This window comes from Ostrinia nubilalis, chromosome 30, assembly GCF_963855985.1.
Source record: "Ostrinia nubilalis chromosome 30, ilOstNubi1.1, whole genome shotgun sequence".
Classification (NCBI taxonomy): domain Eukaryota; kingdom Metazoa; phylum Arthropoda; class Insecta; order Lepidoptera; family Crambidae; genus Ostrinia; species Ostrinia nubilalis.
Window position 1 is genome coordinate 675,412 of NC_087117.1, and position 12,885 is coordinate 688,296.

Sequence of the window (12,885 nt, forward strand, 5' to 3'; positions counted from 1 at the left end):
ACGTTGTGGAGGTATAATAGACCATGTCATTGCTGCAATTTCTTTTCCTCTCTCCAACAATGGTTTCCGCAGAATAAGCATGACGTGTCATGCTCTGGGTTCTACTACCTACCTCCGAGCATGACACATGCTGAGCGGGAGCCATTTTTGGTTCTAACTCCGTATAATTCCAACTTGTTAATTGTAATTTATGTTCGAACCAAAATAAATGTTTTTCTTTCATTCAGTTTTGCAGTCCACTTCCCGCGACGCCAACTTCAAGTTGTGTCAATCGTCTTCTTCGTCGTCGTTCGGTCGTCGGTTAATCGATCTGGGAACGTTCCTTGCTACGTTTACCGAGACGTGATCCAATAATCCGGTTACTCCATCTTACATCACTTCTACGACATACGAAGCTCGCCCACTGTCAGATTTTTTAAAATAAGCTAAAGTAAAAGTCATTTCCTTTTTTTACACGAGCTAGGAGCGCGCTACTTTCTGCACAAGCTTTAGTAGGTACCTATATGGCTAAAATACGCCCTAAAACTTAATGTTGCCAGTTTCTTTGCCTCGCAGTGCACGCCACTTTTATCGTAAACGTCTGGAGGATGAAAGGCGCGTGTTATTCCTCGCCTCAGTTAAGTCTGTGATTGTGCCTCTGCTGCTTTAGATTCTACAAAACAACGCTTAAAACGCAATTTAAAATGTAGAAATTGAGCCAATTAAAGACTTAATTTTTGCTTGAAATTGAAACGTGCTTTGGGCTTGTAATATGCTTCGGGATTGTTAAAACTCATTTATTTATGCAAGTAGGCTTTTAAAAAGTACTTTTACACGTCCCAGTATTAACCCTACCACTGCTTCGGGACAATAAATGGGCCAGTGCTGAGAAGAAGCAGCGCAAGAAACTCAGTCACATTGTCAGCCTCCTTGGGTTTGGTTGGCGTTGCACGAAGACATCCCGTTTATTGCAGGAACGGTTTTTTTGTAGGATCCCCTTTTATAGTATCAATGTTCACACTAACATCCCGTTTGCAGTGTCCCGCAAAAAAACGATCCGTTCGAATTTGTAATTCGAATTTCAAACACACATTTATCTGTGTTCAGACGACATCGCAACAGTCCAGTTTTGCGGGATACTGCATTACTGGATCTTTTAATAAGATATCTCTTTCGAAGCCACACAATTTACCCTGCATTTACACTAAAGTTAAGTTCACTAATTTCACACAATAAACTACCCTTAAAACAAAGCCGGAAAAACCCCCCAACTTAAATTAATTAGTGGCTACGTCACATCCGGGGCAAGATGGTGGCGCTTCCCGCGCTACAATTTAATCACTCCCCGTCGAACCGCCTAGCACGTCGGTCGTGCATGGTCTTGCATTTATTACCAAGGATGTTATTTTTTTTTTTTTTTATGTGACAGGAGCAGACGGATCACCTGATGGTAAGTGATTACCGTCGCCCATAGACACATGTTATGGATACGGTTAAACAATTTACGGGACTATTCCCACCTCTCGTTCCCACCACTGCAACTCCTGTGTAGCCAGGATCTACAGCTTGACCGCCAATAACCCAACCAGTGAAGGTCAAGTTTGTCCCGGGGGAAAGTTAAGCTTTCATTGGACCCGCAACGAAATTAATCAGAAGAACATAGGAGTTCGAAATTAAGGCTCGACTTCCCTGGATACGGGTAGGGATATTAGAATAATATTATACCTGTTTCGGTTACGGTTACGGATATCCATAACATCCCTTAGCGCTCATAATAAATTATGTTCGAGACGTGTACATTTGCGCAGCTGATATGGAATTTTGTGCGTCTACGAGTTGGGTTGGATGGAATTTGCTTGGAAAATGGGCGTAATAAATTGTTTTGTAGACTACGTGCTCTGGCAGTTAAGTAATTAATAAAAAATATGACTTTAATAATTTTATCATTAAGTAAAACACAAATTATGCATTTTTGTTAAGTCAATCTAGAAATCTACCACAAAGTATTTTGGTGGATAGAATATTCACTATGAAAGGATCATGAAAACCCTTCTGTATCAATGAGAATACGTCATGGTCAGTACAGTAACTTGTTCGAATAATATTGTTATTCTACTAATCTCGTTCTCTCTCAATTTTGAAATCGACAAATAGTGGTGACTGAGTATTTTGCGGCGTTTCTCTTCTGGCAAATGTTTGCCTCGAAGTGCTGGTAGGACAAAAAAATTAGACATGTAAAGGCTCCTTAAAAGCTTTTGACTATTCGTAAGTACTAATTGAATTAATCCAATACTCAATCGTTTATTGCATTTCAAGTAACAAGTGTAGTATAGTTTGTATCCAAGCAAATAAAGACATTTTTTATTTGATTTGATGACGCGAGCGACATCTTCCGATTGACGATTCGCACTTGCCTAGTTTTTTTAGACAGTTTAACTTTCCTCCAGGAAAAACTTGACCTTCACTGGTTGGGTTATTGGCGGTCAAGCTGTAGATCCTGGCTACACAGGAGTTGCAGCGGTGTAACGAGAGGTGGGAATAGTCCTGTTTTTAACCAGAGTTTTATAATCAAATCATTACCAACTTCACAACTTACCGTCTACAATAATCAAACAAACATTGTATCTCTAATTAGATTCATAGCAAACATTCATACTAAACCTCTCGGAATCACGTTCCCATTCATTTGTAACGAGTCTAACGCCCGTATTCACAAACATTACTATGAGGTCTCACAGTGCAGACGCACAGGGTGACACACGAACCAATCACAGAGCTCTATTCAACGCTGTGCGTTCGATTTGCTGCTTCACAAGCAAGCATCGTTTGTCAATACGGGCGAGAATCACGTTCCCATTGGGTTTGTAACGAGCCTATGACATTTACGGGCCCTTAAACTTAAAGTAAAGACACCTACACACACGTCCGGTTGTCTGTCTGTTCACATGCGCATATATCACGGCTGTCATCGTAGGGAAGGGCCAAGATTCGGCGCTGGCGCATCGTAGAGATGGGCGGCGCTTTCTAGTTTTATCGATGAAAATTGACTTTCGCCTCCAATCCATTTGCCAGAGGGTTTGGCTTTCTCTCAGACGGGTTACGGAGGCCCGATATTCGCACATTTTGTCCCAGTGGCATTTTACACAGAAATATTTTTTTTTGATGTTAGATGATAATGATCAGACGTGGAATTGTGTAAAGCAATGGTAATCATTTGACAGTTCATAACGTACGATAAAGTGTTTTGACAGAATAATCGTACGTTATGAACTGTCAAATGATTACCATTGCTTTACACAATTCCACCTCTGGCTGGGTTACTGTTATATTATTATAATGTATACCATCAAAAAATAAGAAAGGCACTTAAATTTAAACCCTGCTGTAAACCCAGTTAATAAAAGCACGTAACTATAACATTATGCTTAAAAGAGAAATTCCAAACTCTATAAATGTAGAATAAACTCATTGAAAACCAAATAAAATAATTTGGTCTTATTTGAATTAATCAGAATTTTGCGCCATTCGTAGTTGACACATCTGCGCATCATTTAGAAAAATAAACCAAACATGACCGACTTACAGTAACAATAGGAAAGTCAACAACAGAAGATTAAAACCAAATATAAATTTCGTCTCTAAGTACACTCATACAAAGCCGGAACACAAATCAACTGTTACAGGACGTGATAAATCCGCTACCGTATTTGACTAAGCAGAAACGAATGGCCCAAATCCTTTACGCTCCATTCAGTGGCATGCGCGCGTCGATATACGTTTTTATCGACATAATCCCCTCACTAGAGGCGTGAGCACGTATGTATAATAAAAATCTTTCATTGTGGACCAGTTTGGGCCTATTATGATGTATCCTGTGTGGACACTGTGGACATTGGCCATAAGAGGGCTTGGATTTATAATGTAATCATTGGGAGAGTTCATGAGTTTTTTTGGAAGTAGAAGGGTATTTAGGAGTGACGTATTTAACTTCTTAAGACCGTCGTTGTTTGGGAAAACTGTGAGACTTGTTTTCAAGCTTGTTAATTAACGTAAATTTGAAAGATTGTGAGCATGGATGGTTTTTATATTTAGCTTATACCACTAGAGCTATTTGGATGATATTTGCTATAATATGTAGAGATAGTTTGAGACCCAGGGAAAAATAATAGAATGGCTTTTATCTCTATTTTTTACAGGGGGACAAGCGCGTTTTTTGATTGATTTTTTTTAACAAACTTATGAATACTTTCTGTGATAGCCCGAAGGCGGGCGATGCCGCTTGGAAAATATTAGGGGTTATAATTTTTGAAGTTTGAGAAAACCTTGAATATTTTGGTCATTTTTTCATACCTAATGATACTAAAAAACAACCATTTTTAACTTCCACATGTTTAAAGAAAAGGTTTTGTAAAAAAATATAATGAATTTGATGTTATAGGTTCACAATGTTATATCATTATTAATATTAGTAGTGACGTGAATGTGATCCACTTAAAATGTAACTTAAATCTAAAACTAGCTTATATACAGTGTTGCCACCACACAGAAAGCCTAGGTCGGGGTTACCAGGCTAGAAATTTAGCACATGTTAACTGTCACCACAGACTGTGGAATACAGGGTGTTTATTGCAGGGAGACAATGTTAGAAGGGTTGGTTGCAAGTGGATTTTTTTGAGAAATTTTTTGTTCAAAAAATCTCAAAAAAGTCTCAAAAGCTTTTGTTAAAAAACAGTTTCTTTCACCTTTAACAGAGGCCATAATTGAAACTTTTTTTTAACAAAATCGTTTATCTTGCAACATTTTTTAATCTTAATGAAAGAAAGAGGTTTTAAAACATTGGAATTATAAACAAAATCGAGGAACCCATCTAATGGAAAGAAGCATGAGGGCATTAATGTGCTATTCACCGGACGAAGGGACCGCCACATACTTGCGACTCGCGACTAATCGTCCTCAGACTTAGTCGTCAGTCGCAATTCTGTGGCGGCATAGGTCAAGGCCAAGCTTATGGGGTTATTGAGACTCAAGCGTCGGGTCGTAATTTTGTTATGATCCGACTATTTTAAACGCATTTTTTCTACATTTTAACGTAAAAAAAATCAGTTACGTTATATTTTCTTAGTTTTTTTTTAATTTAATTTAACATCTTATATTTTTACAAAATGTAAATTCAAAAGTAGAGGCTATTCTTGTAGGTCGATATTATTATGCTGTTAGCTTTTAGAAAAACGTTTTCTCAAAAAATGACGAATAAAATAGTTCAGACATTGAGCCGTCATGAGCTGAGTTTTAGTGTGTTTCTTGAGCATTTCTTTTATTAATCAATAATTATTACATAAATATAATCTTTTTCAAGTTAATTGAATGATAAATAAATTTACCTGAGTAGGTTAAATAAAGCAGTTTTATCTTATTTTTATGGCCATGATTATATTCAATTACTTCAGCCAGTTTTTAAAAATTGTATGTTCTTTCATAATACCTATTATTTTGGGATGCTTTTTCTACGGTCGTTTTTTTTTCTATTAAATAAAAGGATTTTCTAAAATGTTTTGAAACACAATAAACTCAAGCAACACGACAGCCGGGAATCGAAGCGGGGACCACACCGGAGGATCCTGCCTCTACTCACAGCCGCTGCAGGTGTCTCAACCTCAAAAACAGACCGTCGGCTAACTGAGTCAGTCGGTTATTGTTCAGTTTCCTGAAATAATACACAGTGACAGTGATATTGGGACACAGTTAGGGTTTTTTAAGTTTTGAAACGAAAAATTGAGAGATTTAGAATTTTTTGAAAGGTTAAAAAAATGTTTTTTGTTAAAATGTCCTTCCGTCCTTTTATTGCACTCACAACAGGAATTGGAAATACACAATAATGTTTTTTTTTTTATTTCAACAATTAATTAAGTTAATTGTGATGCTTCTATTGACATTAAAAATGTGGAATTTATGCATTAACTGTCTATTTCTAATGCACAAGTTTGAAAAGGACTTTTTATGTTTTTTAATAAATGTGTCTCAAAATCTACACCGTTCTTCAATCTGAAATCTCTAGTTAGAAGAACATACGAAACTAATAGAGTTCTAAAATTAAGTATAGCTTTTATATATTTATTGAAGCCATAATTTTTCAAAAAATATATAAACAGAGAATTGAATTATGGAAATAATAAATACCAATTTTTAAGTGTCAACAAAATGACTAAAATATACTAGTGTTGTAATTGAACAAGAAAAACTATCGATATTTTTCAGATGAAGTCTATGTAGGTAACTTATGTAAATACTATAAAGGTAAATTATATTATGTAAATTGCTTAAAAAATGAACTTACAGTCTCTCCAAGCCGTTGAGCTCCAAAAAGGCGTCTCGTTCGATCGTGTGGATTTGGTTCTCCGATAGTTGTCTGAAATATGTATTTTTTTTTATTAAAAAAATAAGTACCTAAGTATTACACTAAAAACTAGAAACTATTAAACGGAGGATTGTTTTTAGTTATGTACCTACGTACAAAAAAAATTCTTATTTACTTGTAGAAAAACATTTTTTGTAATCTTTAAATATTTTTTTATAATTTCTATGTACATTTTATTTTTTTAAGGTTTTTGCACGAAATTAGAGTAGGTACATACTTAGATGTTTTTAGTTTCTTCTTCAACCTAAAAGAGTCTTATTAAAGTATTAAAAAAATAACTTACAATATCTTCAAATCTTTCATGTTCTGGAAGTCGCTCTGGAAAATGATGGTGATGTTGTTCCCTTGCAGGTCTCTGGAACAAGCGAAAAAGGTTTATTAATAATAAACCTTAAACCTTAATAAAAAATAATAAAAACAAATAATTATTTTACTAAATCAGCTGTTCAGAAAAAAACAGCGCGGACGAAATTAAACAGTCTGTGTAAAATAATTTCAAGTCACTTAAAAAATGCACACGTAAGTATTAGCTTATTTTTTTTAATGTATATTTGGAATTATACTGGCAGAAATCATGGAGAAATGATTCGCAGATTAAGGCCCGCGTTAAACCAAGGCGGAGCGGTGTGGAGAACTGATTTAAATAATCTATCAGATTTCATTATTTCCATTTTTATTCTCCGCTCCGCGCTAGCCCCAAGTCCCCAACCGCTGTCAAATTCTATAGAAAAATTCGTCCGCCTTGGTGGAAACGGGTAGGTAACCCTAAAACTCTGAAATCTAAATTTCACGAATCTTTCACCAAAAGGTAAAAAAAAAATGTTATAAATAAATAAATTATTATTAATTATTACTTTTTTTAATGTTGTTTATAACGAAACGTAACGTAACTCGACTTTTTTCATAATTTTTATTTTGCATTAAGATAATTGCATCTCACAATTTTTTCGTGCACGAATCTGATCCGAATATTATGTACTCCCAAAATATATCCCCAATGGTAATAGTAAGTAATATTGTCACTCACTAACGTACGTGATAGTGCCATATTCGTCACTAAGTAACACTAACATTTACTTAACGGCGCCACTTAACCGGCACTTAGAAGCACTCAGTCACCAGCACTTAAGTGTCAAATTAAGTGTGCTAAGTTCACTAAGTTAGTGTGTAGAAGGTCTGTGGGAAATTGTAGAGTAAAAGCTAGGTTTGGAATATGAATAGAATATGGGAATGGAATAGCTATAGGTTAGAGCTTAGCTGAGTAATGCCTGAGGTATGGGAGGGTGTTTTTCTTGAGACTTCAGAATGATGTCCTTCAGATTTGTAATAATGTCATTCCCTCCCGTGCCGCTCCGCTATATTTTAAAGACTGTAAACCCTTGAAAAGGAGGCTGACAATAGTGACTGAGTTTCTTGCGCTGCTTCTTCTCAGCACTGGCCCATTTATTGTCCCGAAGCAGTGGTAGGGTTAATATCGGGACGTGTAAAAGTGCTTTTTAAAAGTAACACTGTCTGTATGTTACTTAGACTAAGTTACGAAAATAAATTTATTATTTATTTCATTTATTATGAGTTATTTTTAAAGGCTTTCCTAAAAGCCTGTAGTCTGTGGGGTCTAACTCAAGAAAACTTTTTTTTTTTTTTTTTTATGTGATAGGAGGCAAACGAGCAGACGGATCACCTGATGGTAAGTGATTACCGTCGCCCATAGACACCCGCAGACCCAGGGGCGATACAGGTGCGTTGCCGGCCTTTAAGATAAAGATACGCTCTCCTCTTGAAAGCTTGCAGGTCGTATCCGTCCGGCTTACCTGCTGCCCGCTTGAACTCATTACCCAGTAGAATACTGATAGGGCACATCCCATAGTTTTAAGCACCGAAAAAACGCCATGGGAAATTACCCACTTATGATGGATTTTCGTACGAAAACTCCTTCGTTATTACGACTTTAATCATAAAGTTTCGCGCGGAAAAATGTTGCCAGCTAAATATTATAACCTCTTTCTACAGGGTAATAAACTTTTTACTGCCTCTCCGAGTGGATAATAAACCTGCCTTTAGTCCATCGATTAAACATTACATGCACTTACGTCTGACATAAAATTGCGATGTTCTCGCCGATAGAATTTTGTAAATAAGATATGAGAAGAAATGAAAAATCCTGCTTTTTAAGTTACACACTTTTTGCAGCCACCAATTTTTTTTAGTCTTACAAATTTTGACTTTTTTTTTGTGGCAAGCCGAAAATTTTAGTGACTGTTACCTACTGTTAGCTGTTAGTTAGTTAGACCACAGTTAATTATTTAATTTAGTCAAAAATGTAATTTATTTGTAAGACTAAAAAATAGGTGGCTATAAAAAGTGTGTAACTTAAAAAAGCAGGATTTTAGCATAATTTAATAATAAATAAATAAATTCACGCAACCGACGCGCCGTAGATGTTAGTCATAAAACAAAATTTCCATCTACCTTCAAGGAATGTCACTTGACTCGATCAAGACCCGCCGCGCCGAAAAAACGTAACAAAAATATATCATTCGAATTATGAGCAATCAAACGAATTAGAGACGATCACGAGCGATTGTGTGGAATCGTTGAAACCCAATGAGTGCACTAGTGATGTGCGTGGGAGTGTCGGTCGTTATCGACGTCGATATCGTAAAGCAGGAGGACTTTTTAACCGCAGCGGAGAAACTTTTGGCTTGCATGGGTATTTAAGCTGATGGAAAGTGGTGATTAGGCCGAAAGGTGGAATGCTCAACTATGGAGGATATTATGGCTGCTTCTTCTTAGCACTGATCCGAAGCTTATTTGAGACTAAATTATTACTTGAAGACATACAATTGTTTTTTAATATCATAATTATTGCAATAATGAATGAATTAAAATGAAAAATTATTTATTTAGTTAGTTACGTTAGTAACTTACGAAATAAATATTTACAACTAATCAGTAATTTTTCATGTCTTTTTTTAGTATTATCTTGTTTGAGTAAAAGTGTGTGTTAAACCAAAATAACAAATCAATGTCGTCTTTATTTGAAGGGTGCAGGGGCAAAACAAGAATTATGTGACAAAAACAAAAAGTTATGTAATGAACATTTAAATTTATTAAAGTTTAAAATATTCTTATGTGTCACTTAAAATTATAAACTACTAATATCAATACATATGACTATTACTTACTTGTTTTTACGATTTTGTATAATTTCAAATAAAAATACGCGGGAAATCGAAAATATTGCCATCAAAAATATACTTTTGAATTTTAGGGACATTCCTTGTTTTGCCCCTGTACCCTTCATTTGTGTTAAACTATAAAGTAATTTCGCTTCTAAACTTCTAAAATACATTCGCCACTTCAGCTTTATTTCAACAAGCCACAATTATAGATACAATCTATCCCTTCACTTTCAACCGTTTGATCCAATAATTACTGTCGATTGCATCCCGACTCCGACCAATTTATCGACACAACTATTTATATCCAATTATCGATACAATTTATCGACTGTGCCCCTTCACTACACGACGCCATATTGCAACTGTTTGTAATCCTCTAATTACACCAATCAAAGACTCCATTAAACAAGCTCTGTGATTAGTTCGATTGACTTGACTAATTAATTATAATTCATTTGGGAACAATAAGGAAGACTTTTATTTAGGGGTTTGTTCCCACAGTTTTGCGGGATCTCATGCAGAATCCCACAAAACTGGACTGTCATGTGTCAAATCTCGTAAGTTGTTTAAAATTCGAACTACAAATTCGAACGGATCGGTTTTCTGTGGGACACTGCAAACGAGATATTCGTGTGAAGGTGCTAAAACAAACACGTATGTTACTAAACAGTATCCTGCAAAAAACGGGATGACTCCGTGATAACAAGCCCTTAGCTTTTGCCCGCGACTTCGCGTGAAGTTCTTTCTGTCACAGAAAGATTATCACGCGTGTCCCGCTTTGAAAAACCGGTATAAATGTTACGGTCAAAGTGATAAATGTGAAAATTATGAATAATCGCCGGTTATTATGAATAATTACCGCATGATTTGGTTAATGTGATTAATATGAGGTCATTTATGTGTGTATAAAACTAAATAGGCGGCTTAGGGGTGGCCCAAGGGCCACCCCCGCCGCACCTTAACCTATTTTTCACTTTAAATCAAAACATTATGTTATAGGCATCATGGAAAAGTAATATTATGCAAGAAACATTCCAAACTCATTATGCCAAATTATATTAATATACTAGTGGCCGCCCGCGACTTCGTACGCGTGGATCCCGTTTTACCCCCTTCATCTATCTTACGCGGTTTAGATTTTTTCATAGAAATGTTTTTTCCCGCTAACTCCCGTTCCCGTGGGAATTTTGCAATATCCTGTTGTAACTAAGCTTTAAGTTTACTAAGATACCTGAATACCAAATTTCAAGCGTCTAACTTAAGCGGTTTAGATTTTTCATACAAAAGGATTTTCCCGCTAATTCCCGTTCCCGTGGGAATTCTTAAGTATACTATAACCTGCCCAGGAGTACGAAGAATAATTGTACCAAGTTTCGTTAAAATCCGTCAAGTAGTTTTTGTTTCTATAAGGAACATACAGACAGACAGACAGACAGACAGACAGACAGACAGACAGACAGACAGACAAAAATTTTACTGATTGCATTTTTGGGATCAGTATCGATCACTAATCACCCCCTGATAGTTATTTTGAAAATATATTTCATGTACAGAATTCACCTCTCTACAGATTTATTATAAGTATAGATTATGATATCAAAACGTTAAAAAGTTTGGCTGTACACGAGCACGTACACAAGATGTTGTTCTCTTTTAAGAAATTTGTTAGTACTAAGGTTGAATTATTAAATAATCACTGTTAAATGTGATTAATTTATCACTTTTACCGCGACTGTCGGTAATTATTCATAATAACCGGTTATTATTAATAATTTTCAATTTATCACATTAACCGTAACATAAATACTATTTTTTATTATCCTCTGGTCAGAAATTATATACGAGTATTTCATCCAAATCCTCAACCACAGAGGAACTGGCTATCTTACTTCCAACTGCCGAAACAACAATGCAGCAATGCTGTTAACATTGTTGTTATGGCGACAGACTTAAGTAAGATGGTGGAGGCTAGCCAAACTCTCTCAGTCTCACTCGGAGCACAATTAGAAATATTTAAAAGGAAAGTGATTTTTTTCAACCATAAACATCTATATACTTATAATATATCTGTAGAGAGGTCAATTCTGTACATGAAATATATTTTCAAAATAACTATCAGGGGGTGATTAGTGATCGATACTGATGCCAAAAATGCAATCAGTAAAATTTTTGTCTGTCTGTCTGTCCGTCTGTCTGTCTGTCTGTCTGTCTGTCTGTCTGTCTGTCTGTCCGCCTGTATGTTCCTTATAGAAACAAAAACTACTCGACGGATTTTAACGAAACTTGGTACAATTATTCTTCATACTCCTGGGCAGGTTATAGCATACTTAGGAGTATCCCACGGGAACGGGAATTAGCGAGAAAATCGTTTTGTGTGAAAAATCTAAACCGCTTAAGTAAGACGCTTAAAATTTGGCATGCAGGTATCTCAGTATACTTAAAGCTTAGTTACAACAGGATATTGCAAAATTCCCACGGAAAAGGGAGTTAGCGGGAAAAAACATTTGTATGAAAAAATCTAAACCGCGTAAGATAGATGAAGGGGGTAAAACGGGATCCACGCGTACGAAGTCGCGGTCGGCCGCTAGTGCTAAAATAAATTAAAACAGTAGTAAATGATATATTATTATCATCATCAATAACCAGATAATAAAAATAAATGCAGCCATTTTGCATCTACGTGCGCGGGAAAATTTACCACATATTAAAAACAGCCCATAAAACGTCATCCGTATTACAATAGCAATAAAGACTTCTTTCTTTCGTATTTCATATTTTTCCCGTTTGTTGTTTATTACTTATAGCCTGACCAGGAACATAAAAACCCTGGCATAGAGGCGCGTCAATTGCATTTGATAGTGCAACACTGAGTACAGTCGTACCTGTGTTAAATTAATAGGCTAACTTTATGTATCGGGATTCAGGATTACGGGCTAATTTGATATTTTCATTAATTATCGAAAAAATATTATTATAGGTAACCTGGTTTAAATAAATTAAATGAAACCATCAATCGACCTAGTAGGATTTATTTTATTATTCATCAATAATTAAATTCAGAATTTGAATATTCAACTGCAATGTCTGCTCATGAACGCTTCAAACTCGGTACTTCTTTCCCAATTCCATAAAATTCAACACTTAGAAAGTGACAAAAAATTTTAAAATATGTAGTTGAAACAAACCACAGCAAATTTTCATAGTGGACTGTACTATACGATAAACATGTCAGTCAATTTGACAACCTTTGTCGGAAACATTATTCAATGAAAATATTGTCCGAACCCATAGTATTTCTCTTCGACAAAT

General features: G+C 35.6%; 2 protein-coding genes across 2 annotated transcripts in view; one reads left to right on the forward strand and one right to left on the reverse strand.

Moving 5' to 3' along the window:
* LOC135086029 (pyridoxal phosphate phosphatase PHOSPHO2-like) overlaps positions 1-12,885 on the forward strand; it is a 200,965-nt gene that overhangs the window by 138,623 nt on the left and 49,457 nt on the right. The window lies entirely within an intron of this gene.
* The window catches only part of LOC135085882 (protein slit), a 153,200-nt gene that overhangs the window by 56,519 nt on the left and 83,796 nt on the right, over positions 1-12,885 (reverse strand). The window contains exons 3-5 of the mRNA XM_063980668.1: positions 6,678-6,749; positions 6,314-6,385; positions 5,612-5,683 (exon numbers count right to left, since the gene is read on the reverse strand). Coding sequence (XP_063836738.1) covers positions 5,612-5,683; positions 6,314-6,385; positions 6,678-6,749 — 216 coding nt within the window. The remainder of the gene's footprint in view (positions 1-5,611; positions 5,684-6,313; positions 6,386-6,677; positions 6,750-12,885) is intronic.